Source organism: Pituophis catenifer, unplaced genomic scaffold, assembly GCF_029215685.1.
Source record: "Pituophis catenifer annectens isolate HBS135680 unplaced genomic scaffold, rPitCat1.0.hap2 SCAF_15, whole genome shotgun sequence".
NCBI classification, from domain to species: Eukaryota; Metazoa; Chordata; class Lepidosauria; order Squamata; family Colubridae; genus Pituophis; species Pituophis catenifer.
Window position 1 is genome coordinate 1,945,225 of NW_027256895.1, and position 26,970 is coordinate 1,972,194.

At 50.0% G+C, this 26,970-nt stretch overlaps 1 protein-coding gene across 3 annotated transcripts in view; it reads left to right on the forward strand.

Moving 5' to 3' along the window:
• POLR2A (RNA polymerase II subunit A) overlaps positions 1-25,744 on the forward strand; it is a 37,524-nt gene extending 11,780 nt beyond the window's left edge. For 2 of the 3 annotated variants that reach the window (XM_070954459.1, XM_070954461.1), the window contains 24 exons: positions 144-364; positions 488-620; positions 1,787-1,911; positions 3,369-3,579; positions 4,906-5,115; positions 7,022-7,190; positions 8,701-8,795; positions 9,644-9,847; positions 10,703-10,925; positions 11,402-11,585; positions 12,719-12,890; positions 14,133-14,387; positions 14,955-15,060; positions 16,225-16,430; positions 17,452-17,676; positions 18,180-18,426; positions 18,521-18,621; positions 19,649-19,753; positions 19,879-20,061; positions 20,168-20,371; positions 21,643-21,829; positions 22,912-23,025; positions 23,677-23,826; positions 23,919-25,744. In XM_070954459.1, coding sequence (XP_070810560.1) covers positions 144-364; positions 488-620; positions 1,787-1,911; positions 3,369-3,579; positions 4,906-5,115; positions 7,022-7,190; positions 8,701-8,795; positions 9,644-9,847; positions 10,703-10,925; positions 11,402-11,585; positions 12,719-12,890; positions 14,133-14,387; positions 14,955-15,060; positions 16,225-16,430; positions 17,452-17,676; positions 18,180-18,426; positions 18,521-18,621; positions 19,649-19,753; positions 19,879-20,061; positions 20,168-20,371; positions 21,643-21,829; positions 22,912-23,025; positions 23,677-23,826; positions 23,919-25,054 — 5,166 coding nt within the window. In that variant the 3' untranslated portion in view covers positions 25,055-25,744. The remainder of the gene's footprint in view (positions 1-143; positions 365-487; positions 621-1,786; positions 1,912-3,368; positions 3,580-4,905; positions 5,116-7,021; positions 7,191-8,700; positions 8,796-9,643; positions 9,848-10,702; positions 10,926-11,401; positions 11,586-12,718; positions 12,891-14,132; positions 14,388-14,954; positions 15,061-16,224; positions 16,431-17,451; positions 17,677-18,179; positions 18,427-18,520; positions 18,622-19,648; positions 19,754-19,878; positions 20,062-20,167; positions 20,372-21,642; positions 21,830-22,911; positions 23,026-23,676; positions 23,827-23,918) is intronic. The other variant, XM_070954460.1, reaches the window with a different exon arrangement.
• Positions 25,745-26,970: the final 1,226 nt, after the last annotated feature.

Genomic DNA, 26,970 nt, shown 5'->3' on the forward strand with positions numbered 1-26,970 from the left:
GAGAGAGAGGAGGGGGGGTGTCTAAAATCCCACACGCTGCCATGTTGATCCCCCTTCCCCAAAGCCCCGGGGATCCTTTTTTTTTTTCTCTGCGTGCCAGAGGCCTGATTGCCCCCCTCCCTCCCTTTTTCCGACTTCCGCAGGCGATGCAAAAATCCGGGCGTCCTCTGAAGTCCTTGAAACAGCGCCTGAAAGGAAAGGAAGGCCGCGTGCGAGGGAACCTGATGGGCAAACGGGTGGATTTCTCCGCCCGGACGGTCATCACGCCCGATCCCAACCTCTCCATCGACCAGGTGGGCGTGCCACGCTCCATCGCCGCCAATATGACCTTCGCCGAGATCGTGGCGCCTTTCAACATCGACAGGTGAGAGACGAGGCCGGGCTGGCAAACTACCCACCCTCACCCACCCCTGGTGACCCAGGGGTGTCTCTTTGACCCTCTTGGCTGCCCTTCCCCCTAATCCCACCCCCCCTCCCCCTCCCCCAGACTGCAGGAGCTGGTGAGCCGAGGGAACAGTCAGTATCCCGGAGCCAAATACATCATCCGGCACAACGGAGACAGGATTGATCTCCGCTTCCACCCGAAATCCAGCGACCTTCACCTGCAGATTGGGTACAAGGTCAGTCTGGCTGGAAAAGGGGAGTGCGTGTCCGGGGGGGGGAGGGGGAGAACTGGTCCCAGTGGGGCAGAAGAAGTGGCCTTAATTTGGGGGTGAACCGAGATGGCAGCCAAGGAAAACAGTGAGACCGATCTTAAAAAGGGGCAGGGTGGATTATCTTCCATGCCAACTCGGGTTGGGCAGCGTGTAAAAACTGCAGGAAATGCTACACAGACAGCGCCTGACTTACAACAGTTCCTTTAGTGACAATTCAGTTACAGCTTTGACCCTTGTTCACAGTTATGACCGTTGCAGCAGCCCCTGCGATTGAAATTCAGACACTTGGCAATTGGTTCGCACTTAATGTCCTGAAGTCACGTGATCACGCTTTTGCGACCTCCTGACAAGCAAAAGGCCATGTGGGGTGGGGGGGAAGCGAGATTCACTTAACAACCGGATTTACTGCAGGCTTATCAACTGCAGTTGACTCACTTTAGCCACTGTGGCGAGAAAGGTCGTAAAACGGGGCAAAACTCCCTTAACAAATGTCTCACTTAAACAACAGAAGCCTTGGGCTCAATTGCGGTCATAAGTCGAGGACGACCTGTAGATAGTCCTCGACTGATGACCGCCATTGGGAACGGAATGTCCGTCGCTAAGCAAGTCTCAAATGTGCCCAGGTGGTTAAACAAATCACGGCAGTGACTCAACACGGTCGTTAAGCGAATCCAGCTTTGCCGCCACTTGACTCCGCTGGTTGGAAGCTGGCCGGGAAGGTCACAAAGTGGGGGAGGGGGTGTTTGTCATGTGATGGGATGTTGCAATCGTCATGACATTATTGCCAAGCGCCCAAATTTTGATCACGTGACTGTCGGGATGCTACGACGGTCAACAGTGTGGGCAGCCGGTCATAAGTCACTCCTTTCAGTGCTGAATTGTCCCTTTGAAAAGTTGCTAAAGTGGTCCTAAGTCAAGGACTAGCTGTACACACCCTTGTTAAAGAAGGACCAAAAAAAAATCATTCTGCAAAACTTGGCAAATTGTTGGTTTATCTTGTCCTTTTGCTTCCCAAGCACAGAATTGGGGTTGGTTTTTGGGAGGGGGGGAGGGGTCTCCTTTGCCCTGGGCTCACCTGGGTTTTTCCTCTCTCTGGTTAAACCGCTGATGACTTCCTTCCCTGCTCCCAGGTGGAGCGACACATGTGCGACGGAGACATAGTCATTTTCAACCGGCAACCCACGCTGCACAAAATGTCCATGATGGGCCACCGAGTCCGTATCCTGCCGTGGTCCACTTTCCGGCTCAACCTCAGGTTGGCTTTGTTGTTCCTTTGGCTCGGAGGCTTTGGACCCTTCCTCTTCCCTTCTGAGCCGTTTTCAGGGTGGGGGAAATAAGTTGTTTGCATTTATTTAGCTGTTTATTATCCCACCTTGATTGTTCTTACAATGACTCAAGCTGGCAAATATATTTAACACACCTTCCTCCTCCTTCTATTTTTCCCACAACAACCCTGTTAGGTGTGTTGGGCCTTTGGCACAAATATATATATATATATATATATAGGTCTTTGGTTATTCGGGTCTTCTCCCACGTAAAATTGGAAGTGCCAAGACACTTCCAATTTTACGTGGGAGAAGACCCGAATAACCAAAGACCTATATATATATTATTTGTTTGTTTTTTTAATTTTTTATTATTAAAATAACATTACAAACAACATATACAATACTTCACCCTGTGCTATACATAAGAAAGGAAGATTTGGTTCTTCGGATATATCCTCATGATCGCCAAAATCCACATTTTCGGGGTACAGGTACCGAAGCATCCAATTTTCCCAGCGCATAGTCCACGAATGGTTTCCAAATTTTCCAGAAAATATCTTCTTTATAGTCACCATTTCTGATTTTAATATCGCATGTCATTTTATCGTTTAAAGCTAATTTCCACATTTCACAATACCATTCTTCTATTCTAAAATTCACATCTAATTTCCAATATCTGGCTATTATAATTCTGCCCATTATAATCAAAATTCTAATTAATTCTTTCTCAGGGACTTATGAACATATGTGGTGCAAATGTGATAAAGTTAAAAAGTTTTGGCAACAATTGGAGAAAATGATATTTGAAATGATGGGGAAAGTAATAATATTGAGACCAGAAACTATGTTACTGTTGATAATTAAGGAAATAGAACCGGCACAAATATATATATATTTGTGCCAAAGGCTGGACTAGAACTCACGGTCTCCTGATGATTGGCCCAAAGACACCCAATTGATCTTCATGCCTAAGGCAGAACTAGAACTCACCGTCTCCTGGTGATTGGCCCAAAGCTGTTGTTTGTTTGATTGATTGCCTCAGTTGCTAGTATAGTTTCCTGCAGAAAATTTCCACCAAGGTGCAAGTCTCTATATAGAAACGGAGAAAACCCTACCGCCATTTAGCACTGATGACGTTACCTAGTCGGGCCCTGAAACGTCTGCAAGAAAACATCCCAGCTCAGAGAGCACCAAAGACCCCAGAGTTCAACCTCAACACACCACCACCACTTGAGCTGTGTGGCTTGTCGCAATGGCCTTGATGCGGATGGAGTTGCGTCTTCTGCCTTTGAGTTGTGAAGGGACCACAGTATCACCTCAGCTCCTACATACGAAGCCGGGTTTAAGCCCAGTTTAGCTCTCCTTCCGGGGCCTCAGCTTGCAAAGGGGCCAAAACCCCCACCCCCGTGCCCTGACCGGGATTTTCTCTCTTTTGCCCCATCAGTGTGACCACCCCATACAATGCCGACTTCGACGGCGACGAAATGAACCTCCACCTTCCCCAGTCGTTGGAGACCCGGGCGGAGATCCAAGAACTGGCCATGGTGCCTCGTATGATCGTCACGCCCCAGTCCAACAGGCCCGTCATGGGCATCGTGCAAGACACGCTGACGGCCGTCCGCAAGTTCACCAAGAGGGATGTCTTCCTGGAGAGGGTGAGTCCATTTCTTGAGCAAAAAGGGCTCAGGAACCAGAGGTCGGCTTTCTTATTCTTGATTGCAGCTAGTCCTCGATTTAAGAACCACAATTGAGCCCCAAATCTCCGTGGCTCAGGGAGACGGTTGTTAATTTTGCCCCCATTTTTACGCCACAGTTGTTAAAGCGAATCAGTTCAGTTAAATGGAGTCACACAGTCGTTAAAAGTGATTCCAGCTTGCCCATTGGCTGGTCAAAAGGTCGCAAAAGGGGATCACGTGACCCCCCCCCCCACGGGACACAGCGGCTGTCATAAACGAGAGTCTGTTGGCAAGCATCTGAATTTTGATCGCATGGTCACAAGTGTGAAAAACAGTCATAACTCACTTTTTTCAGTGCCGTCGTAACTTTGAATGGTCACTAAATGAACTGTTGTAAGTCGAGGACCACCTGTAGTTGCCTATAGAGATTCTCAGTCATCCAGGTCATGGTTGTCCAAAGGTGCTTCCCCCTCCCCTCCGAGACACAACTGCACTTCCTGGTTTTTCTTTTGAAGATGTTTTGCTTCTCTTCCAAGAAGCTTCTTCAGCTCTGATTGGAGGGTGGGGAACGGAAGGATTTATACTCCTTGCAGACAGCTGGTCATTGGCATCCTTTTTAGAGACACCGGGAGGTTTCTCTGTGTCATCGGGGTCACCTGAGTGGCGCAAATGGGGTGTGGAGCCTTCTTGGAACTGTTGAAAAGACTGTATGGTAGCCTGGAAGACAGATGATAGATGATGGGGAAACAAAACAGCCACTCCACAAACGCATGGCACAACATAGCAGAACAAAGCCATCGGGATTAGATTCAGCAGGTCCACCTGCGTTTAAAAAACAAGGGGCCACTCTTTGGAAGACAGCGAAGTCCACATTTTGGACAGAGAGGTTTGAAAGAGGGGTCAAAGAGGCCATCGATGTCCAAATTGAGCAGCCCTCTCTCAACAGAGTGGGGAAGGCTATGTCACCTTCTACCTCCAGTCTTAGCAGTTCCAAGAAGACTCGGAGATCCTGAGGACGCAGAGAAACTCCAGGTGGCCTCAAGGACTCTCTAAAAGGGATGCAAATGTCCAGCTTGTCTGCAAGGAGTATAAATCTATTCCCTGCCTTTGCCCTCCAGTCAGAGCTGAAGAAGCTCCTTGGATGAGAAGCGAAATGTCTTCAAAGAAAAAAAAAACCTCCAGAAAGTCCGGTTGCACCTTTGGAACTGCCTGTAATTTGCTACTCTCTGGCCGTACAGGAGGATGTGGATTGTGACCTCTGTCTCCTCTTTCCTTCCTGCCCCTTCCCCCACCCCCCACCCCCAGGGGGAAGTGATGAACCTGCTGATGTTCCTCTCCACCTGGGATGGCAAAGTGCCCCAGCCGGCCATCCTGAAGCCTCGCCCACTCTGGACTGGGAAGCAAATCTTCTCCCTCATCATTCCAGGACACATCAACTGTGTCCGGACACACAGCACCCATCCGGACGATGAAGACAGCGGCCCCTACAAGCACATCTCACCAGGAGACACCAAGGTAGGTACCCCAGTTGCTTCCTGCTGGGAAGGGGGTGCACGTCTCTACGGAGATTTGCTTCCCCCGGGGTGAAACAAATCTCGAGAAAGACTCGAACCCTGGGCCCCCCCATCTAGCAAAATGTAATTCAACGTAGAGAAAAATCAAGTCTTACACTTAGGCAAGAAAAACCAAAACCACACATATAAACTGGGGGAAACCAGGCTTAATAGCAGTGACTGGGAGAGGGATCTTGGAGTCTTAGTGGTGTTGTGGCCCATCAGTGGCCTGTGCAACTACTAGCTGATTCCAACAGCGAGGAGGCTGGTGTGGTGCTGCGCCAGCAGCCTCTGCAGCTGGCCCTCAAGTCGGACAGTGAGGAGGCTGGAGAAGATGTGGTGCCAGAGGCGGGGATTCAGCCAGGGCCTTCAGAACCTCCAGAAGCTCCTTTAAGTGAAGAGGAAGAAGAGGAGGAGCCTCTTCTCGATGCATGGGCACGCAGAGCTGCCAAAAGGCAGGAGTGGCTCCTCAGGAGGAGGTCTCCTCGAGAGTAAGGCTTGGGGCTAATTGGCCACTCCTCTAGCCTATTTAAGGAGGAACACCAACTGAAGCAATTTGCAGGGAACAACTTCGTTCCCTCTCCTTCGCGTCTTGATCTTAGTTCTCTGCAAATTGCTTCTGGGCTTTCTGCCAACCCTAGTAAGATTGTGATTACTTTGTCTTTGGTTTCTTGTAGGCTGTTAAGAAAGTTTATTAACAGCCTTTGTTTGATAAAGACTGAGTTATTTGAGTAAAATAAGCTTTGTATAGAGTGTGTGTGTGCTGCGTTCTTTGGGGTCCGTAGCTGGGGCAGAACAAGTGGACAACCAGCTAAATAGGAGCCAGCCGTGTGCAGCGGCAGCCAAAAAAGCCAACGCAATCCTAAACTGCATCAACAGAGGGATACAATCAAGATCAAGGGAGGTATTAACACCACTCTATAAAGCCTTAGTAAGACCACACCTAGAGTACTGCATCCAGTTTTGGTCACCACACTGTAAAAAAGATGCTGAGACTCTAGAAAGAGTGCAGAGAAGAGCAACCAGGATGATGAGGGGACTGGAGGCTAAAACATACGATGAACGGTTGCAGGAACTGAGCCTGGCTAGTCCAGTGAAGAGAAGGACCAGGGGAGACAGGATAGCAGCCTTCCAATATTTGAGGGGCTGCCACAGAGAGGAGGAAGGGGGTCAAGCTATTTTCCAAACTACCCGAAGGCCAGACAAAGAAATAATGGATGGAAACTGAACTAGAATAGAATAGAATAGAATAGAATAGAATAGAATAGAATAGAATAGAATAGAATAGAATAGAAGAATGGAATGGAATGGAATGGAATGGAATGGAATTCTTTATTGGCCAAGTGTGATTGGACACACAATGCAATTTGTCTTAGTGCCTACGCTCTCAGTGTACATAAAAGAAAAGATTCATTTGTCAAGAATCATCAGGTACAACACTTAATGATAGTCATAGGGTACAAATAAGCAATCAACTCATATTAGGAAACAGTCAATACAAGGTTACAGTCTTACAGTCATAAGTGGGAGGAGATGGGTGACAGGAGAGATTCAACCTGGAAGTGAGGAGAAATTTTCTGACAGTGAGAGAAATCAACCAATGGAACAGAATTTGCCTTCAGAAGTTGTGGGAGCTTCATCACTGGAAGCTTTCAAGAAGAGATGGGGGATTGGACTAATTCTGTCACATCTACAGAACACCCAGCCTGTTACAGAAGCGTTTGGCCCCACCAGCGATGAGGGAGGACCCCCGGGGGCCTACCCTTCCTCCCAGGCTTAGTTTGGGTGGTGGAGTTTGGGATCCTGAGATCCTTCAGCCTTTGGATCGAGGGCGAGACCGACTCCACCTTCCTCCTCCCGATCTCCAGGTCATTGTGGAGAACGGAGAGCTGATCATGGGCATCCTGTGCAAGAAGTCCCTGGGCACCTCGGCCGGCTCCCTGGTCCACATCTCCTACCTGGAGATGGGCCACGACGTCACCCGCCTCTTCTACAGCAACATCCAGACGGTCATCAACAACTGGCTGCTGATCGAAGGTGAGGCTGGCAGGGGTGGCTGGGACTTTGCCCTCCCCCTCAGCATCAGGGGTGGATGGCCCTTGAGGTCGGTTCCTCAGAAAAGAGGGCTGCTTTTGGGGGAGTCAGCAAAGCCATGGGGTGCCATCGGGTGTTTTCCCATCACATGGGATATTTTGCTGAGAATCAAAAAAGAAATTATCCATCCATCTATCGTCTAATTCAATATCTATCTGTCCATCTACCTACCTGTCTATCTGTCTTTATCCATGTGCTGTCTGTCTATTTGTCTATATTTCAATCTCTTTATCACCTTTCAATTTCTATATATCCATCGTCTAATTCAATATCTACCTAACTGCCTACTATCTGCCTACCTACCTGTCTAATCTATCATCATCTATCATCTATATTATCTCTACCATCTATCATCTACCTGTCTATATCTATAATCTATCATCTATTTATTATTTATCAATCTATATATCTACCCATCCATCCAATCTCTATCACCTAATTCAATCTCTACCTATCTACCTACCTGTTGCCTGCCTACCTGCCTATTCTCTATTATCTATCTATCTATCTATCTATCTATCTATCTATCTATCTATCTTTCTATTCCTATCTATCTTTCTATTCCTATCTATATCTATTTATCTATCTATCTATCTATCTATCTATCTATCTATCTATCTATCTATCTATCCTGTTTCCCCGAAAATAAGACATCCCCTGATAATAAGCCCAATCAGGCTTTTGAGTGCATGTGCTAAAACAAGCCTCCCCCCAAAAATAAGTCCTCCCCGAAAATATTTAAACGCAGAGTTGGAAATCAGGTAAGGCGGCAAGAGGAGCCCCATCTTGTTCCACAGGCCCCAAAATAATAAGACCTTCCCGAAAATAAGGCCAAGCGCTTATTTCTGGGTTCAAAAAAAATATAAGACAGGGTCTTATTTTCAGGGAAACACGGTACCTATCTATGCATCAATATAAAAACTAAATTTAAAATAGAGGCAAGGATAGTTGCAATTTTAACAGTGACATTTAATCAAAAGTCAGGGGGAAGGGCTTTCCGGGCGCTAACCAGCCCCCCACAGCTGCATGCTCTTCTGTGAGGCCCCAAGCAAGATGGCAGGAACAGGCCTTTACATATTTTTGAAAGGCCCAGGAGCATGTGAGCAAGTCTTTGTCTTTATTTCATTTATATACCGCCCTACTCCTGAAGGACTCAGGGCGGTGAACAGCCAAACAATAAAATACATAAATACAAAATTTAAAAAAACAGAATAAAACCAAATTAAACAAATTTGGCCCAGACAGATTTAAAACACTCCAATCATTTAAAAAACAGATTAAAATTTACGTATTAAAAGAAAAAAAAGGGGGGGAAAAATTAGGCCAGGCCCGGCTAAAGCTCTTAGCCTTTTTTTTAGGGATACGTGGCTTTTGCGAACAGCATTTGGAGGAGGCGAATGACTGGTGGGTTGTTTTGTTTTTTTTCCAAATCTCTCTTCCTCTTCTTTCCCAGGGCACACCATTGGTATCGGGGACTCCATCGCTGATGCCAAGACCTACCAGGACATCCAGAACACTATCAAGAAAGCCAAGCAGGATGTGATAGAGGTAAGGGAGGAAGCCGCACAGATACCCGGATCTGGGATGCCGATAAGACACGGGTGGGATGCCAGGACCTGGGGCTCGGTCACCCACAAGGGAAACCCCACTTGTTCTTTGTGGGGTTCCTGGCGCTCCCCGAGCTTGGTGGTTTTCTTGCAGACATTTCGTGACCCAACTAGGAAACATCGGTGTTGGTTTTAAACCCCAGTCCCTTCTGATGATGCTACCTAGTTGGGTCATAAAACGTCTGCGAGAAAACAAACCCAGCTCAGAGACTGCCAAGGACCCCCTCAGTTCAGCCCTGAGCTACAGATATTCTCTTCTCTTGGGTACTTGGAGCTTGAGACGAGAGGGAGCTGGCTGGCCCACGTTTCCACAAACTTTGAAAAAGTTTTTCAGGGTGGTTTAAAAGGGGGATAAATTATCCCAGCAAGTTAAAATCAGAATAGTGGGGGAAATCTTCAGTAGAGAGCAGCAGAATATGGAGGAGTTGGGACAGGAACACGGGGGAAATTTGAGGTTGGAAGGGGAGGAGGAAAAAAATCTACCTTTGTAAGGGAGATGGGTGTTTTAAAAGGAAAGGGAGGGAGGGAGGGAGGGAGAACGGAAGGGATGGATGGAAGGAAGGAAGGAAGGAATAGAGATGAGAAAGTGAAGGAGAAGATGGAGGGTAGGAGGGAGGAGATGGTAAGGAGGGAGGGAGGAAGGAGGGAAGGGGAAGGAAGGGAGAGAGGAAGGAAGGAAACAGGTGGAAAGAAGAAGAAAGCAAGGAGGGAGGGAGGCGTCAGTCTTGAAAAGCTAGGCCTGTGTCCTTGGGCCTGCCTTGAACCCTTGCCGTCTCTTCCATTCTCCAGGTCATCGAGAAAGCCCACAACAACGAGCTGGAGCCCACCCCTGGCAACACCCTGCGCCAGACCTTTGAGAACCAGGTCAACCGCATCCTGAACGACGCCCGAGACAAGACCGGCTCCTCTGCCCAGAAGTCCCTCTCGGAGTACAACAACTTCAAGTCCATGGTGGTCTCGGGGGCCAAAGGCTCCAAGATCAACATCTCTCAGGTGGGACTCACCTCCCATAACTCTGGACAGCTTAATAGTCGGTAAAGCATCAGAGTTTTAATCTGAGGGTCCAGGGTTCACGTCCCTGTGCAGGCAATTGATTTTGAGAGCCAGTTTGGGGTTAAGGCACCAGATTAGAAAGTGGGAGGCAGTGAGTTCTAGTTCCACTTTAGGCATGAAAAGCTAGCTGGGTGACTTTGGGGCAGTCACTAGGAGACTGGGAGTTCAAGGCCTGCCTTGGGCATGAAAGCTGGCTGGGTGACTTTGGGCCAATCACCAGGAGACTGGGAGTTCTAGTTCCACTTTAGCCATGAAAGCCGGCTGGGAGTTCTAGTCTTGCCTTAGATATGAAAGCTGGCTGGGGGACTTTGGGCCAGTCTCTGTCTCAGTCTAACCCATAAATAAGGTTTAACATATCCAGTGTTCCTTCTTCCTATTTTCCCCATAACAACAATCCCCCGCCTCACAGGGTGGTGGTTGTGGGGAAAATAGGAAGAAGGAACACTGGATATGTTAAGCCTTATTTATAAATAATAATAATAATAATAATCGGAACATCATATATTTTAAGATACTTGGTTGATACCCAGGATGCTGACAGCAACCTGCATCAACCATTAGCACCAATCAATGGTATTTATGACGCATCTTTAAATGTTCAATTGACTGAGTTTCATGTTTAATGAATAAAAGAAATAATAATAATAATAATAATAATAATAATAATAATAATAATAATAATAATAATAATAATAATAATATAAAGGCAGGATATAAAAACCAACTCAAGACTTGGGGGAGGCGTGGTTCCCCAGAAGTCTGGGCTGACTCAGCCGTTCTCTTCCTGCCCCCCAGGTTATCGCCGTGGTGGGACAGCAGAATGTGGAGGGGAAGCGCATCCCCTTCGGCTTCAAGCATCGCACCCTGCCCCACTTCATCAAAGACGACTACGGGCCGGAGAGCAGGGGCTTTGTGGAGAATTCATACTTGGCCGGCCTGACCCCCACCGAGTTCTTCTTCCACGCCATGGGAGGCCGAGAAGGGCTGATCGACACGGCCGTCAAAACGGCTGAAACGGGTGAGTTTAAATGAGGGTTGAGTTGCTTCAGAAAGAATAGCTCGGTGACATTCTCCGGCCATATGGTCATAAAGTGTGGCAAGGGAGACAATCCCTCTACACCAAGTCTCAAATTCAGAACCTTCCTGGACTCTTCAATATTTGAAGGGCTGCCACAAAGAAGAGGGGGCCAATTCAATTTCCAAAGCACCCGAAGGCAGGACAAGAAGCAACGGATGGAAAAACTCATCAAGCAGAGAAGCAGCCTGGAATTAAGGAAAAACTTCCTAACAGTGAGGATAATTAACCGGTGGAACAGCTTGCCACCAGAAGTTGTGGGGGCTCCATCACTGGAGACTTTTAAGAAAAGACTGCACAGCCATTTGACTGAAACGATACAGGGTTTCCTGCTTGAGCAGGGGGTTGGACTAGAAGAGCTCCAAGGTCCCTTCCAACTCTCTTATTCTGTTACTCTGATCTTCTCCACTTCTTACCAGGTTACATCCAGCGTCGGCTGATCAAATCCATGGAGTCGGTCATGGTGAAGTACGACGCCACCGTCCGCAACTCCATCAACCAGGTGGTGCAGCTGCGTTACGGCGAGGATGGGCTGGCCGGAGAGAGCGTGGAGTTCCAGAATCTGGCTACCCTCAAGCCTTCCAACAAAGCTTTTGAGAAGAAGTGAGTCCTTTGAGCTGAGGGGTGGCCAGGGGAGGGGGGGAGGTGTCACTCTGTATTTGCTGGGGTCTCCTGTGTTTCTTTGCAAGGGGCGCTGATTTTCCTTTTGGAGAAAGCTGCTCAAGATTCATTTCTATAAATAACTAGCGTTGCCCGGGTATTTATTTATCCCAATCCTCCTTACCAGAGGGAGTCCCCTTGTGGAGTACTATGAAGCAGTTACAATGGCAACTCCACTGTGCTGTACAGTAGAAGCCATTTTAAGGCACAACAGGCTGTATCTTAACAGAACTTGAATCCAAAATGCACACTATCGCTGTCAAAAGTACTGTGATTTGACACTATAGATATAGTTCATTTGTTTTCATTTCAGCAGCCCAGGCATTCCAGAGTTATGCTGGAACATACACACACAGACAAACAAACAAACAAACACACACACCCCGAGGGGTGTTAGGGATGTCTTACCCCCAAAGTATTTCTTTCCAGAGAGTAAGTCATCTGTGTACCGAGTTTGATTGAAATTGCTCAAGGCATTCCAGAGTTATGCTGGAACATAACACACACAAATACAGCCATTTTTATATAGATAGATTCAAGGTGGCGAACAGATCCAACTATCCTTTCTCCTCCTATTTTTTCCCCCAACAACAACCCTGTGAGGAGAGGTGGGGCTGAGAGAGGGGGATTGGCATAAAGCCCCCCCCCAAAAAAAAAAACCAGTTTTCACGCCTACGGCGGGACTAGAACTCACCATCTCCTGGTGGTTGGCCCAAAGACTTGCAAGCCAGCTTTCATGCCTAAGGGCAGGACTAGAATTCACCATCTCCAGATCATTGGCCTAAAGTCACCCGGTTGGCTTTGGTGCCTCGAGTAGGACTAGAACTCACCGTCTCCTGGTGATTGACCGCCCAAAGTCCCTTCACATAAGCCTGATGATGGCAGATGAGATTCTGTCAAAACGTCGCTTCTACCCATTTAGGGATATGTTCACAATTACACGGGAAGAAACCCGAAATATTAACTATACACACACATATATATATATATATATATATATATATATATATATATATATATATATATATATATATATATATATATATCCATCCTCCGTTTGACTTCCCTCTTTCCAGGTTCAAGTTTGATTACACCAACGAGCGGGCTCTGCGCCGCACCCTGCAGGAGGAGATGGTGAAGGACATCCTCAGCAACGCCCACATCCAGAACGAGCTGGAGAGGGAGTTTGAGAAGATGAGGGAGGACCGGGACGTGTTGAGGGTCATCTTCCCCACAGGAGACAGCAAGGTGAGGCTGTGGCCGCTCACCTGCCCCAGCTCCACTCCTGCGGCGCCTACATCCCCAGGGCTCCCTCTTTTTACCACATTCCCCTTGATTGGCAGAAGAGAGTGCGTGGATGGCCAGGCTCCTTGCTGGCCTCCCCCCATTCACACGACTGAGGAACAAGTCCGTTTCTCTGTGCCATTTGGGGTTTCTATGGAATGCGTCACAGAAAGAGGCACCTGTGGACGTTACCTTGGTCCACGGGATGCTAGGGGACAGGTGTTATCAGAATAACAGTTGGAAGGGACCTTGGAAGCCTTCTAGTACAACCCTCTGCTCAAGCAGGAGATACCTCTGCCATTTCAGGTAAATGGTAGTCCAGTCTCTTCTTAAAAAGCCTCCAGTGATGGAGCAACCCACAATTTCTGGAGGCAGGCAGTTCCACTGGTTCATGGTCCTCACTGTCAGGAAATTTTTCCTTTATTTCTAAATTGCTTCTCTCCTTGATTAGTTTCCATCCGTTGCTTCTTGTCCTGCCTTCGGGTGCTTTGGACAACAGGCTGACCCCTTTGAAAATAGGCAGACCCCCTCTTCTTTGGGGCAGCCCTTCAAATATTGGAATTTTGGTTATCGTGTCACCCTGAGTTGTTCTAGCCATACCAAAATTCCTGCAACTAGTTTTTTTTCCTTTCTTTTCTTTTTCTTTGTCTCCAAGCCTTTTATCAACTTAGTCACTCTTTCTACTTTTGGTCGGAAGACCGCTATCATGTTTGTTTGTTTGTTTATTTATTTATTTATTGGTTCGATTTATATGCCGCCCTTCTCCGGAGACTCAGGGCGGCTTACAATGCGTTAAGCAATAGCCTTCATACTTTTGTATAGACCTGCTTAGTAGGGCTTTTTGGCCCCCCCTAAGCGGTGTTCTATTTTATACAAAGTCAGCTTATTGCCCCCACAATCCGGGTCCTCATTTTACCTACCTCGAAAGGATGGAAGGCTGAGTCAACCTTGAGCCTGGTGAGATTCGAACTTGCAGTAATTGCAGGCAGCTGGCAGATAAAGTGCTACTTAACAGCACGTTAGTCTGCTGCGCCACCAAGGCTCCTAGTCCTCCTTTTCGTTAAACTAGACACCCACAATTCCCGCAACCGTTCTTTGTATGTTTTAGCCTCCAGCCCCTTAATCATCCTACTGTGTTTCCCCAAAAATAAGACCCTGTCTTATATGCATTTCTTTTTTTTCTTTTTTGGCCATCAAAAAAAAAAGGCACCAGGTCTTATTTTCGGTGTGTGTGCATCACCCCTAGGCGTCCTTTTCACTGTCGGAGGCCTTCAGGAACTTCTTCTAAGGCCGGCAAGGCTTAACCTGAAGGCCTCTGCAGCCGATCACAGTTCTGAATCGATCCGGAGCTCTGTTATCGGCTGCAGGGGCCTTCAGGAAAGCCATGCTGGATGCAGAAGAAATGGTCCGGCAAGGCAGATGTTGGGGGTGTGTGTAACATCTGGATGCAACTGTCGGAAGGTTAGTAGGGCAGCTCCACCCTCTTCCCTCATCCCCACCCTAGCTTAATTTTTACTCATGCACCCTGGAGTGGGCGGGGTCTTAATTAGGGCTTATTTTGGGTGCATGTGTAAAAAAATCAAGCTAGGACTTACTTCCGGGGTAGGTCATATTTTTGGGGAAACACCGGTGGTGGGTTTCAAATTTTTTTTACTACCGCTTATGTGGGCGTGGCTTGGTGGGCGTGGCAGGGGAAGGTTACTGCAAAATCCCCATTTCCTCCCGATCAGCTGGGACTCGGGAGGCAGAGAATAGATGGGGGCGGGGCCAGTCAGAATTTTTACTACCGGATCTCCGAACTATTCAAAATTTCCGCTACCAGTTCGGTCAGAACCTGCTGAAACCCATCTCTGGGAAACACGGTAGTTGCTCCTCTCTCTGCACTTTTTCCAGAGTCTCGACGTCTTTTTTTTTTTTTTTTTTGGTAACGTGGGGACCCAAACTGGATGCAGGATTCCAACAAGGGTGGTCCTTACCAAGGCTTTAGAAAAGCGATATTAACCTGCGTTCCTTTCCCTCCCCTTGCAGGTCGTCCTCCCCTGCAACCTGCTGCGTATGATCTGGAACGCCCAGAAAATTTTCCACATCAATACGCGTCTCCCCTCCGACCTGCACCCCATCAAGGTGGTGGAAGGTGAGTTGGGGGGGGGAGAAGAAAGCAACACTTCCCTTGGCCGAAAAAGGAGGAGTTTTGGACCCTGGGAAACCAGTGAGGGGGGGCATCTCTGGTTTTTCTGAGCTGGCAGATCATTCAGGTTGGGCACCTCAGAAGAAGGGGGGGCAGGAGCAGCTGGGTTTTGCTCCTCGTGGGAATCCATCCGACCCACTAGAGCAGGGGAGGCAAGGAATGTTGCGGATCTCTTCCCCTAAGGAGTGGTGGGCTGCTGCCAATTCGGGCGAACCAGTAGTTTCCAGCATCTGGCCCCGCCCTCCCGCCCCATCACATCCTATATAATCACCGGTTTTTCGATGCTGCACGCATGGTGATGTGCCACCTTGCTCCCATTTTCCGGCAAACCGGTTGTTAGCAGCCCACCACTGGGCGGGACCCAGAAGAAGGGCCTTTTCTGTGGTGGCTCCCTCCCTTTGGAACAACAACCCTGCAGGAGTTAAGACTGGCCACCGCTCTAGCACTCTTTTGTAAGGCCCTGAAACCTGGAGAAGCCAGAGTTGGGATGGAGGCCTTGAAATGGCCAATTTGAGTGTGTGTTGTCACCGAGGGGGTGGGTGGGTTATAATTTTATTATTGCTTTACTTTATTTTTTTACTTATTTTTTATGGTCTCTACTTTGTGTTTTTAATCATCTGTAAGCTGCCTAGAGCCGCTGTGAGGGAGGTGGCGGCTCTACAGCTGTCCCTCGTCTTACGGCCTCAATTGAGCCCCAAAGTTTCTGTTGTTAAGGGAAATATTTCTTCAGTGAGCTTTGCTCCGTTTTACGACCTTTCCTGCCACCGTTGTTAAGCAAATCACGGCAGTTGTTAACACGGTCCTTCAGCGAATCTGGCTTTCCCCATAGTCTTTTGTTTGTCAAGAAGGTCGCAAAACGGGATCACCTGACCCCGGGATGCGGCAACCGTCATAAATACGAGTCGCTTTGCCAAGCGCCCGAATTTTGATCACGTGCCCACAGTCGTTAAGTGCGAAAAACGGTCCTAGATCACTTTTTTTTCCCCAGTGCCGTTGTAACTTTGGTCACTAAACGAACGGTTGTAAGTCGAGGACTGACTGTATTTTAAATTTTCTAAATAATTTAAAAAAAAAAAAATCTGTCATCTTCCTTCCTTCCTTCCTTCCCAGGCGTGAAGGAGCTGAGCAAGAAACTGGTGATTGTGAATGGCGACGACCCACTGAGCAAGCAGGCCCAGGAAAACGCTACCTTGCTGTTCAACATCCACCTACGTTCCACCCTCTGCAGCCGTCGTATGATTGAGGAATTCCGGCTGAGCGGAGAAGCCTTCGACTGGCTGCTGGGAGAAATCGAATCCAAGTTCAACCAGGCTATTGTGAGTTACAGACCAAGACACACACACATACACACACACACAAGAAAAGGAAACTCACCTGTCCATCAAAAAAAGGCAGTAGGAAGAAGTGAAACCCAGCTGTTTTCAGTTCCCGGGATCTACTTTTAAGTTCTGCCTTGAAAGTCTATAAACTTCCCCCCTTTTTTTTTTTGCACGTTCTTCTTTCCAATTTGAGCAGCTGTGGAAACAGTGGGGGAGGAAGGGAGGGGAGGCAAAACCTCTCCCTTGGGGGGGTGGGGGTGAGCCTAGCCTAGCCAAGGAGTGGGCCCACTGGGACCCCCAAAAATGGCCCAGGATTCCTTGCTCTGCCCCAGCTCGGGTTTTTCAGGATGGGAAATAAACAATTCTTGAGTTGCTTTTAAGGGTGGAAAATTTTGCCCTGGCTTTTAAAACGGGTCAGAAGACGGCCGGAATCTCCTTGGGACGAGGCCGAGATTCATCATTTCTCTTGGCTTTTCTTGCTCCCTTTCCTGTAATTGAATCCACAAGGGGTTAGGAAGCTATTCTCCTCCATTTTTAAGTAGTTCAGCTCCTCCAAGATGGCCTGATGTTGGTTTTAAATCGATCAAAATAGAGCTGGGACCTTGGAGATCTTCTAGTCCAACCCCCTGCTCAGGGAGAAGACCCTATCCTATTCTAGATACATAGGTAATGTCAGAATAGTTTCAGACAAGTGGTTGTCCAGTCCTCTTAAACAGGATGAGAAGAAGAATAGGAATGCAGTCTTAGTAAAGGGTTTGACAGCGTTGTGGGAATTCGTTGTTTAGCAGAGGGAAGGCGTTCGGAGGAAAAACCTGTCCCTGTGTCTAGTTGTTCTGGTGTGCAATGCCCTATACTATTAACGTCGTTTTGAGGGTAGAAGTTGAAACAATTTATGTCCAGGATGCGAGGGGTCTGTAGATATTTTCACAGCCCTCCTTTTGACTTTCCAAACCAACGAGCCGTCAATGTTTGGTCTAAAGTCCAGGCGATATTCCTAGCTGTCATGTGTTTTCCACAGGCCCATCCTGGTGAGATGGTGGGGGCCTTGGCCGCCCAGTCCCTGGGAGAACCTGCCACCCAGATGACCCTCAACACTTTCCACTATGCTGGGGTCTCTGCCAAAAACGTGACCCTGGGGGTGCCTCGGCTGAAGGAACTGATCAACATTTCCAAAAAACCCAAGACCCCTTCTCTGACCGTCTTCCTCCTGGGACAGTCCGCCCGGGACGCTGAGAGGGCCAAGGTGAGGAGAGGGAAGAAGGGATGGGAGTGAAGTTGGCCTTGGCTGTGGAGTATGAGGGAATCTCAGAAGGTTCCTGCACCCCCATCCTGGAGGTCTCTCTCCCAACTCTTAGCCTGAAGATGGTGGGTTGGGCCCTCCACATTTTCTCCCTCCATCAAGATGAAGCTCTCGCCTCACAATCAGCAAGCTGTGAGTTCGATCCTAGGTAGAGGCAGATATTTCTCTGTGGCCACAATGAGAATATATCTTCTGGGGGGTGGGGGTGGAATAAACTCCGCATTGGTGACTGGAAAGGCATCCGGCCAGTAAACACTCGGCTCCATTTAGTTGCCCGGATTCCACCCTGCAAGGGATTATGGAGTCATTAAAAGAAGAAGATGATGATGATCTCTTGAGAGCCAACTGGAAATGGGTGGCCACACGTCCGTTGTAGACCTCCCCAAGAAAGTAGCTTCCAAGGTTTGACTCTCCAGCCTCACCGTCTTCCCGTGTCTCCATCCCAGGACATCCTTTGCCGCTTGGAGCATACCACCCTTCGCAAGGTGACGGCCAACACGGCCATCTACTACGACCCCAACCCTCAGAACACTGTGGTGGCTGAGGACCAGGAATGGGTGAACGTTTACTATGAGATGCCCGACTTCGACGTCACCCGCATCTCCCCTTGGCTGCTGAGGGTGGAGTTAGACCGCAAACACATGACGGACCGAAAGCTCACCATGGAACAGATCGCCGAGAAGATCAATGCCGGTGAGATGGGGTTGGGTGGATGGCCGGAGTTCGCTCTGTCCTTTGCCTCCCCTGGTCAACCGGCAGCCCATGAACAACCCTTCTCCTCCCGTAGGCTTTGGAGATGACCTCAACTGCATCTTCAACGACGACAACGCTGAGAAGCTGGTGCTGCGCATTCGAATCATGAACAGCGACGAGAACAAGATGCAGGAGGTGGGGAAGGCAGTCCTCTTATCATTAAACCTCTGGGGATTGGAGTTGACGGGAAGCGGGTACGATTGCCAGGCTGAAGGAAGCAGATACCTCCTCAGAGTAGCCTTGGCCAGCTCACACATTTCAGATGGGTGGGTGGGCATTCGTGACTTCCAGGTCATCTTGGGGCAGATGGTCTTGAGTCAAAGGCAGCCTTGATTCCACTGTCCATGGCAGTGCCAACAGACCTACATAGTCTGGAACCAGGTTTCCAGGTTGTCTATGTGTGGTGTCTTCATTGTGTCCTCCAACTGGTGTACATGAATGTGCTTTGCTAATCTTCTGCCTGATTTGTCCTACAGTGTGGCTGTTACAGTCCTTACATTACATGCTGTAGACTTTATTGTCTCTTTTGAATGGTGTGTAAACGTGGTTTATCCCTGTGTGTCTGTTGATGGCTGATTTGTCTGAGTTCCAGGAATTCCCTAGGGGTTTTTGGATTTTGTTTGGTCTAGCATGCTCACAGTAGAAATTATGGTGGAGTCTGCCCATGTGCGTTGTGCGAGTGTCTTCGTTGTGTCTTCTAGTTGGTGTTCATGGATGTGCTTTGCTAACCTTCTGCCTGATTGTCCTACAGAGTGACCGTTACAGTTCTTACATTACATGCTGTAGATTTTATTGTCTCTTTGGAATGATGTGTAAACCTGGTTTATCCCTGTGTGCCTGTTGATGGCTAATTTGTCCCAGTTCCATGAATTCCCTAGTGTGTTTGGACTTGGCTCGGTCTGGGATACTGTCAGTTACACAGCTGAAACTGTGGTTGAGTCTGTCCACGTGCTAATTGGGGTTCATGGATGCGCTCTGCTGGTCTTCTGCCCTACACTGGGGTTGTCGCAGCCCTTACACCAGGGGCCTTCCACCTTGGCAACTATACGACTTGTGGACTTCGACTCCCAGAATTGCCAAAGTTGGAGACCCCCCCCCCCCTGCCTTCTTGTACTGGATGTGTAGTCCATGAGAAAACGGCCTTTCTTCTCTGGTGGCTTAGGAGGAAGAGGTGGTGGACAAGATGGACGACGACGTTTTCCTGCGCTGCATCGAATCCAACATGCTGACGGACATGACCCTTCAAGGCATTGAGCAAATCAGCAAGGTGAGGGCGGGAGGCCTCTCCTAACGGCGGCTTCCCCTTCCCCCCCAAAATCCCTATCTTTTCCCCCATCCCACCAGGGTTGCTGGCCTTGTTAATTCACCAGCCGCCTTCTCCTCCTCCCTCAGGTGTACATGCACCTGCCCCAGACCGACAACAAGAAGAAAATCATAATCACGGAAGACGGCGAGTTCAAAGCCCTCCAGGAGTGGATCCTGGAAACGGACGGCGTGAGCCTCATGCGCGTGCTGAGCGAGAAAGACGTGGACCCCGTGCGCACCACCTCCAACGACATCGTGGAGATTTTCACGGTGAGCCCCGAGCGGGCAAGGCGTTTCCTTGGGGTTGGGATAATGGGGGTGTTTTCCTGTAGAGCGCCAGGCGACCCTGAAAATCCGTCTTCCCTCGTTAAAACAGGTGCTGGGAATTGAGGCGGTGAGGAAGGCCCTGGAACGGGAGCTGTACCACGTCATCTCCTTCGACGGCTCCTACGTCAACTACCGCCACTTGGCCCTGCTCTGCGACACCATGACCTGCCGCGGGCACTTGATGGCCATCACGCGTCACGGCGTCAACCGCCAGGACACGGGGCCGCTCATGAAATGCTCCTTCGAAGAGACGGTGAGTTTGAATGACCAGATCCGCCTGCGTAGAGTTCGAACCCTCTACTTTATTGCTTTCTGCCTACGATACAGGAATCATCCCAGAGTCGCATCTCCTGCCTGGAAAGACCAGAGAAGGCTCTAAGACAGGGGGTGTCAAACTTTCAAGGCCCGCGGGGCCGTATCCGTACCGCGGGGTGCTTAGGCCCTGAAAACAGCAAAGGAGTGGCCCGCGGTGCCTCTTGCCAGCGAAAACGGAGCGGGCAGCCTTCCCGGGTTCCATTTTCGGGCCTCCTGCAGCCCTCTGCCAGCAAAAACGGAGCTCAGGGGACTGCCCGCATGCCCCCCCCCATCCCCGAGCTCCATTTTTGCGGGCAAAAACAAATTCAAACAAGGAGAAACATTTCTCCTTTTGCATTTGAGCATGCAAGAAGGGACAGGAAAGGAGAAAGGGGGGAGAAAAAGCCTTGGTGGTGCAGCGGACTAAAGTGCTGTTAAGTAGCACTTAGCTGCCAGCTGCCTACAATTACTGCGAGTTCAAATCTCACCAGGCTCAAGGTTGACTCAGCCTTCCATCCTTCTGAGGTAGGTAAAATGAGGACCCGGTTTGTGGGGGCAATAAACTGACTTTGTATAAAAAAGGACACCGCTTAGGGGGGGCCGAAAGCCCTACTAAGCAGGTATATACAAAAAGTATGAAGGCTATTGCTTAACGCATTGTAAGCCGCCTTGATTCTCCAGAGAAGGGCGGCATATATAAATCGAACCAATAAATAGATAGATAGATAGATAGATAGATAGATAGATAGATAGATAGATAGAAGGGAGGAAAGGAGAAGGGAGAAGAAAGCAGAAGGAAGAGGGGAGGAAAAAGAAGGAAGGAAGGAGATTATCATGGAAGAGTGAGGGAGGGTCTGTGGGAAGTCCTGCCTTAGCATTTGGCCACCACAGGTGCCCCCGACACGAGCGACGTCGAGTTACCCACATCCACTCTGCCCACGCCTGTCATGCCACCCCTCCAGCCAGGTCAAACACAACCCTGACGTGGCCCTCAATGAAATCGAATTCGACACCCCTCCTCTAAGGGTATTCGACAGGGTTGAGATTTAGCCCTCTTGTGTTTCTACTGTGATATAGTGAGTCCAGGCTAATTCCTCGTTTGACCCTTCCCTCCCAACTGCGACAGTTGCTCTCCAAAAATTTGCGAGCTGGGACCGAGGAAGGGAGTTTTGGTCCGGCATGCTCCCATGGCTCAAAGCCCACCCGCGGGGCTCTTCTTGCCTTCCCCAGGTCGATGTCTTGATGGAGGCGGCCGCCCACGGCGAGAGCGACCCCATGAAAGGGGTCTCGGAGAACATCATGCTGGGGCAGCTGGCCCCTGCGGGCACCGGTTGCTTCGACCTGCTTTTGGACGCTGAAAAATGCAAATTTGGCATGGAGATTCCCACCAACATCACCGGGCTGGGCGTCGGGGGCCGTAAGTCTTGGTTGCCTCTCTTGGGGGTCCGGGAAAGAGGAGGAGAGGGGCTGGAGGGGGCACCCACGTATTGCAAGAGCTGGGAATCCTATCATTCGGATTGTGGGTGGGTGGGTGGGAGAATTGAGTTCCCACTTTCAACTCCCGAGAATTCCCTAGCCATCCAGGTAGTCCTCAATCTACAACCAGAATTTCCGTTGTTAAGCAAAGCGGTTGTTAAGTGAGTTACATCCAATTTGATAGTCCTTTTTGCCCCAGACATTAACCAAATGATTCACTGTTGTTAAGTGAATCCCATGGTTGTTGAATCGAATCTCATGGACGTTGCTTGTTGGAAGCCGGCTGGGAAGGCCACAAATGTTTTGACCATGTGAGCGTAGGGATTGCTGCCACGGTCATAAGTGCGAGAGCAGGTCATAAAATCACTTTTTTTCCCAGCAGCTGTGGAACTTGGAATGGCCACTAAACGAATGGTTGCAAATCGGGCTTGACCCGTACAGAGGCAGTCCTCGAACCTACGACCACAATTGAGCCCAACGTTGCTGCTGTTAAATGAGACATTTTTGTTAAGTCCCCTTTTACGACCTTCCTTGCCACATTTGTTAAGTGAATCACTGCAGTGGTTTAAATTAGCCACAGGGTGCTTAAGTGAATCCGGCTTCCCCCCCCCTTGACTTTGCTTGTCGGAAGGTCGCAAAAAAGGGGATCACGTGACCCCAGCCGTCGTAAATAAGAGTCAGTTGCCAGGTGTCTGAATTTTGATCACAGGAACACGCTGCAACGGTTGTAACTCAAAAACGGTCCTAACTCACTTTTTTTCAGCGCCGTTGTAACTTCAAATGGTCACTAAATGAACTGTTGTAAGTCGAGGACTAACTGTAATCTGTTTCTCAGCATCAGGTTTGACCCAGGTGGAGGGCCCTGGTTTAGGGAAGGCCCAGGTTGTCCTCCACCCCACATCTGGAAGACAAATGTGGGGCCAGCCGAGATGCATCTTTGGCACCCAACCTATTTACCGCTCGAGCATCTTCCTCAGGGGATACGCTGGTCCAGCTCACCCTCCTCCTTTCCTTCCCTTACAGCTACCGGCATGTTCTTCGGCTCTGCGCCCAGCCCCATGGGCGGGGTGTCCCCGGCCACAACCCCGTGGAACCAAGGTGCCACGCCAGCCTACGGCGCCTGGTCACCCAGTGTGGGTAAGTATCGGGCCTCCAGCAGAGAAACTGCTCCTTCCTGGCTTAGCGGTTTACGTCGATGGTGGTTTGTTACAGATGGGCTCTGTAAAAACAATCAAGGGCAGAATCGATTGGATCCAGGGAGAACCTGATCCCAAATCCCAACTTCTTTTTTATTACGGAAATACGCCTCGGGGGGGGGGGGGAAATTTCTCTGATTTCTGTAGGTCCGTTTGTAATAAAAAAAACGGGTTCGGCGAAACTCGGCACGCCGAGTTGTTTTTTTTTAAAAAAAAAATCTTGGCTTCCTCAGCGGAGAATTCCATTGTGGGTGTTGAAGTTTGAGAGCAGCACTTCATCTACAGGGCACTTCAAATATGCAGCCCCCACCCCACCCCCGTTTCGCCCGAGGTGGGTCGGCCCTAGGGGGCTTCCCGGCTGCCAACATCAGCATTGTAGGATGTTCAGAGCAAAGGGAGAAGAAGAATGCGGGCGGTTTTCATTAAAGGGGAAGGGAGAAAGAAAAGGAAGGGAAGAGAGGGGGAAGGAAGGAAGGGGAGAGGGAGGGAGGGAGGAGAAAAAGGGAGAGGAAGGAAGGAATAAAGAAATGAGAGGGAAATGAGGGGGCTGGTTTCTCTCTCAACTGCATCTTTTCTTCCCTCCTCTTTGCAGGGAGCGGAATGACCCCCGGGGCCGCCAGTTTCTCCCCCAGTGCGGCTTCCGATGCCAGCGGTTACAGCCCCGGGTATTCCCCTGCCTGGTCGCCCACCCCAGGCTCCCCCGGCTCTCCGGGACCTTCCAGCCCTTATATTCCGTCTCCAGGTACGTGGCTACCCCAGTCCCGCTCTCCTTCCCGATGCCGTCCTCAAGATGTGGAATCCTGGCTTAACGTCGCTTTCCTTCTGCTTTTCCAGGGGGCGCCATGTCTCCCAGCTACTCCCCAACCTCTCCCGCCTACGAGCCACGCTCGCCCGGGGTGTACACCCCGCAAAGCCCCAGCTACAGCCCCACCTCTCCTTCCTACAGCCCTACCTCTCCTTCGTACTCTCCAACTAGTCCGAATTACAGCCCCACCAGCCCCAGCTACAGCCCCACCTCCCCGAGTTACTCTCCGACGTCACCCAGCTACAGCCCAACGTCGCCCAGCTACAGCCCGACCAGCCCCAGCTACAGCCCGACGTCGCCTAGTTATTCTCCAACCAGCCCCAGCTACAGCCCAACGTCACCCAGCTACAGCCCAACGTCGCCCAGCTACAGCCCAACCAGTCCTAGCTACAGCCCGACATCGCCCAGCTACAGCCCAACCAGTCCTAGCTACAGCCCAACGTCGCCCAGCTACAGCCCGACTTCTCCCAGCTACAGCCCAACCTCCCCTAGCTACAGCCCCACCAGCCCTAATTACAGCCCAACCTCTCCAAACTACACCCCAACTTCTCCGAGCTACAGCCCGACTTCGCCCAGCTACAGCCCGACTTCTCCTAATTACACCCCGACGTCTCCAAACTACAGCCCGACATCTCCCAGTTACTCCCCGACCAGCCCTTCCTACAGTCCCACCTCGCCCAGCTACTCCCCCTCCAGCCCCCGCTACACCCCACAGTCCCCCACTTACACCCCGTCGTCGCCTAGTTACAGCCCCAGCTCGCCCAGCTACAGCCCGACCAGCCCCAAGTACACCCCGACCAGCCCGTCCTACAGCCCCAGCTCTCCAGAATACACCCCAACTAGCCCCAAGTACAGCCCGACCAGCCCCAAGTACAGCCCGACTTCGCCCACCTACAGCCCGACCACGCCGAAATACAGCCCGACGAGCCCCACCTACTCGCCGACGTCGCCCGTCTACACCCCGACGTCGCCCAAGTACAGCCCGACTTCGCCCACCTACTCGCCCACCTCCCCCAAGTACAGCCCGACCTCGCCCACCTACTCGCCCACCTCCCCCAAAGGCTCCACCTACTCCCCGACCTCTCCCGGCTACAGCCCCACGTCGCCGACCTACAGCCTCACCAGCCCGGCCATCAGTCCAGACGACAGCGACGAAGAGAACTGAAGGGGCTCCTGTCCGGCCGGAGAGGAGTTGGGGCGCGACGGCAGGGTGACGACGATTTGTTGGGAAATCTGGACATTTTGGGGCGGCAGGGCAGAACACTCGAGAGTCCTTGGGGGTGAGGGGAGGGAACGGCTGACCTGCCCAGTTGCCAAAGGAAAACTCAAGATTTTTATAGAGGCGGCCATGAGGGGGGGTGTCTTAATTCAGCGCCCCCTCTCGGTGGTCCTGCTTTTGGAGACGATTCTTCCGACTGTTCTTTTCTGCCTGTTTCTTAACCCTTTCAAGAAAGGAAAAAAAAAAAAAAAAAACAGCCAACCTTGTAAAACGATTGCGTAGATTTCCTAATAAACCCGCACAACCTGTACCTGTTTTAGGGAGGGAGGGGCTTGTTACCCCAATTCCTGCTGGAACCCCCCCCCATCCCCCCATTTTTCCCCCATGGGCCAAGCTTGGTTCTCTGTTGTATCCGGTTGGGATTTATTTATGTTGGAAAAAAACTATAGGTTTCTTGACTTTGCTGCGTTGTGTGTCTTCACTTCCACTCGTGGGGAGCGGGAGGGGCGTCCGAGCCCCCCAAAACTCTCACACTGACCTTGTTTTTAACTCGGGGGGGGGTTGTAAGCCTGGTTTCGGCTCTGAGTTTTCTTTTGAGTCCTGCATAGCATGTTTAAAAAAAAAAAAAAAAAAATTCCAGATTTTTTTTCCTGGTTCTTTTTGCTTCTTTCCCGCTAGTGGGGGGGGGGGGGGTTCAGAGGGCGGGAGGGGGGGGCTGAGAGGCTTTGATGCAGCAGCGGGATGGTAGTCAACCCACCTCCCGGCGATGGAGGGAAGAAGGAAGCGAAACAAGGCTGTCACAGCGACATTCTTTCGTTGAGCGTTTGAGATTCTTGCTTTTTTTCCCCCTCCCGCCCCCTCTGCAAAATTGGTAATTTTCTGGACAAAAAAAAATAAATAAAAATAAAAACTTTTCTACTAACCGTTGACTTCGTGAGTGTCCGTTCCGAAGTTTGAAATTGTGCAAATGGGGAGGGTGTGTGTGTGTTTTTCTCTTTCAAAAAAACAGGCGGCCCTCGACTTAACGACCGCTCACTTACTGACCGTTCAAAGTTACGACCGACTTCAAAAAAGGGGGACTTAACCCAGACCCGAACTTCCAACGGTTTCGGGGGTATGTGTGCCTTTGTCGTCATGTGACACACACTCCAGGCATTGGACAAGAGTCGCATTTACCGCTTGCGGTCCTGTCACGTTTTACAACAATTTTGTCTAAAACTAGCTGCCGCTTCCATTTTTCAGTAATACTGCATAACGAAGCATTGGTTCGCTTAACGACCATGACGTTCGCTTAACAACAGCCTCAAAAAGGGGAGGGAAATCCGATTGGTGACACGATTGACCTGTTTTACGACTGTAATGGGCTGGCTCCAGTATGATCAGAACTGGGGACCTCAGGATTGCAAGAGTTTTTTTTGGGGGGGGGGGGTGACAAGTATCCCGGGTGGCCCTTGTGTTATAGATTGTCCCTGGGGGGGGCACTGCCCCCCCCTTATAGTCAGGAAGTTTGTGAAAACTGGCTGGGGAATTCTGGGACTTGAAGTCCAGACTTCTTAAAACAGGTGGGGTATGATGGTCCCTTTTATGACTTGTGGACTTCAACTCCCAGAATTCCTGAGCCAGCTGGCTCAGGAATTCTGGGAGTTGAAGTCCACGAGTCATAAAGGGGCCACCGTTCCCCATGTTGGCTCAGGAATTCTGGGAGTTGAAGTCCACGAGTCATAAAGGGGCCACCGTTCCCCATGTTGGCTCGGGAATTCTGGGAGTTGAAGTCCATGAGTCACAAAAGGCCCATTGTTCCCCACTCGTCTTAACAGTTGCCATGGGTGGCGAACACCGCCATTTTCATTTCCCGTTCTGTT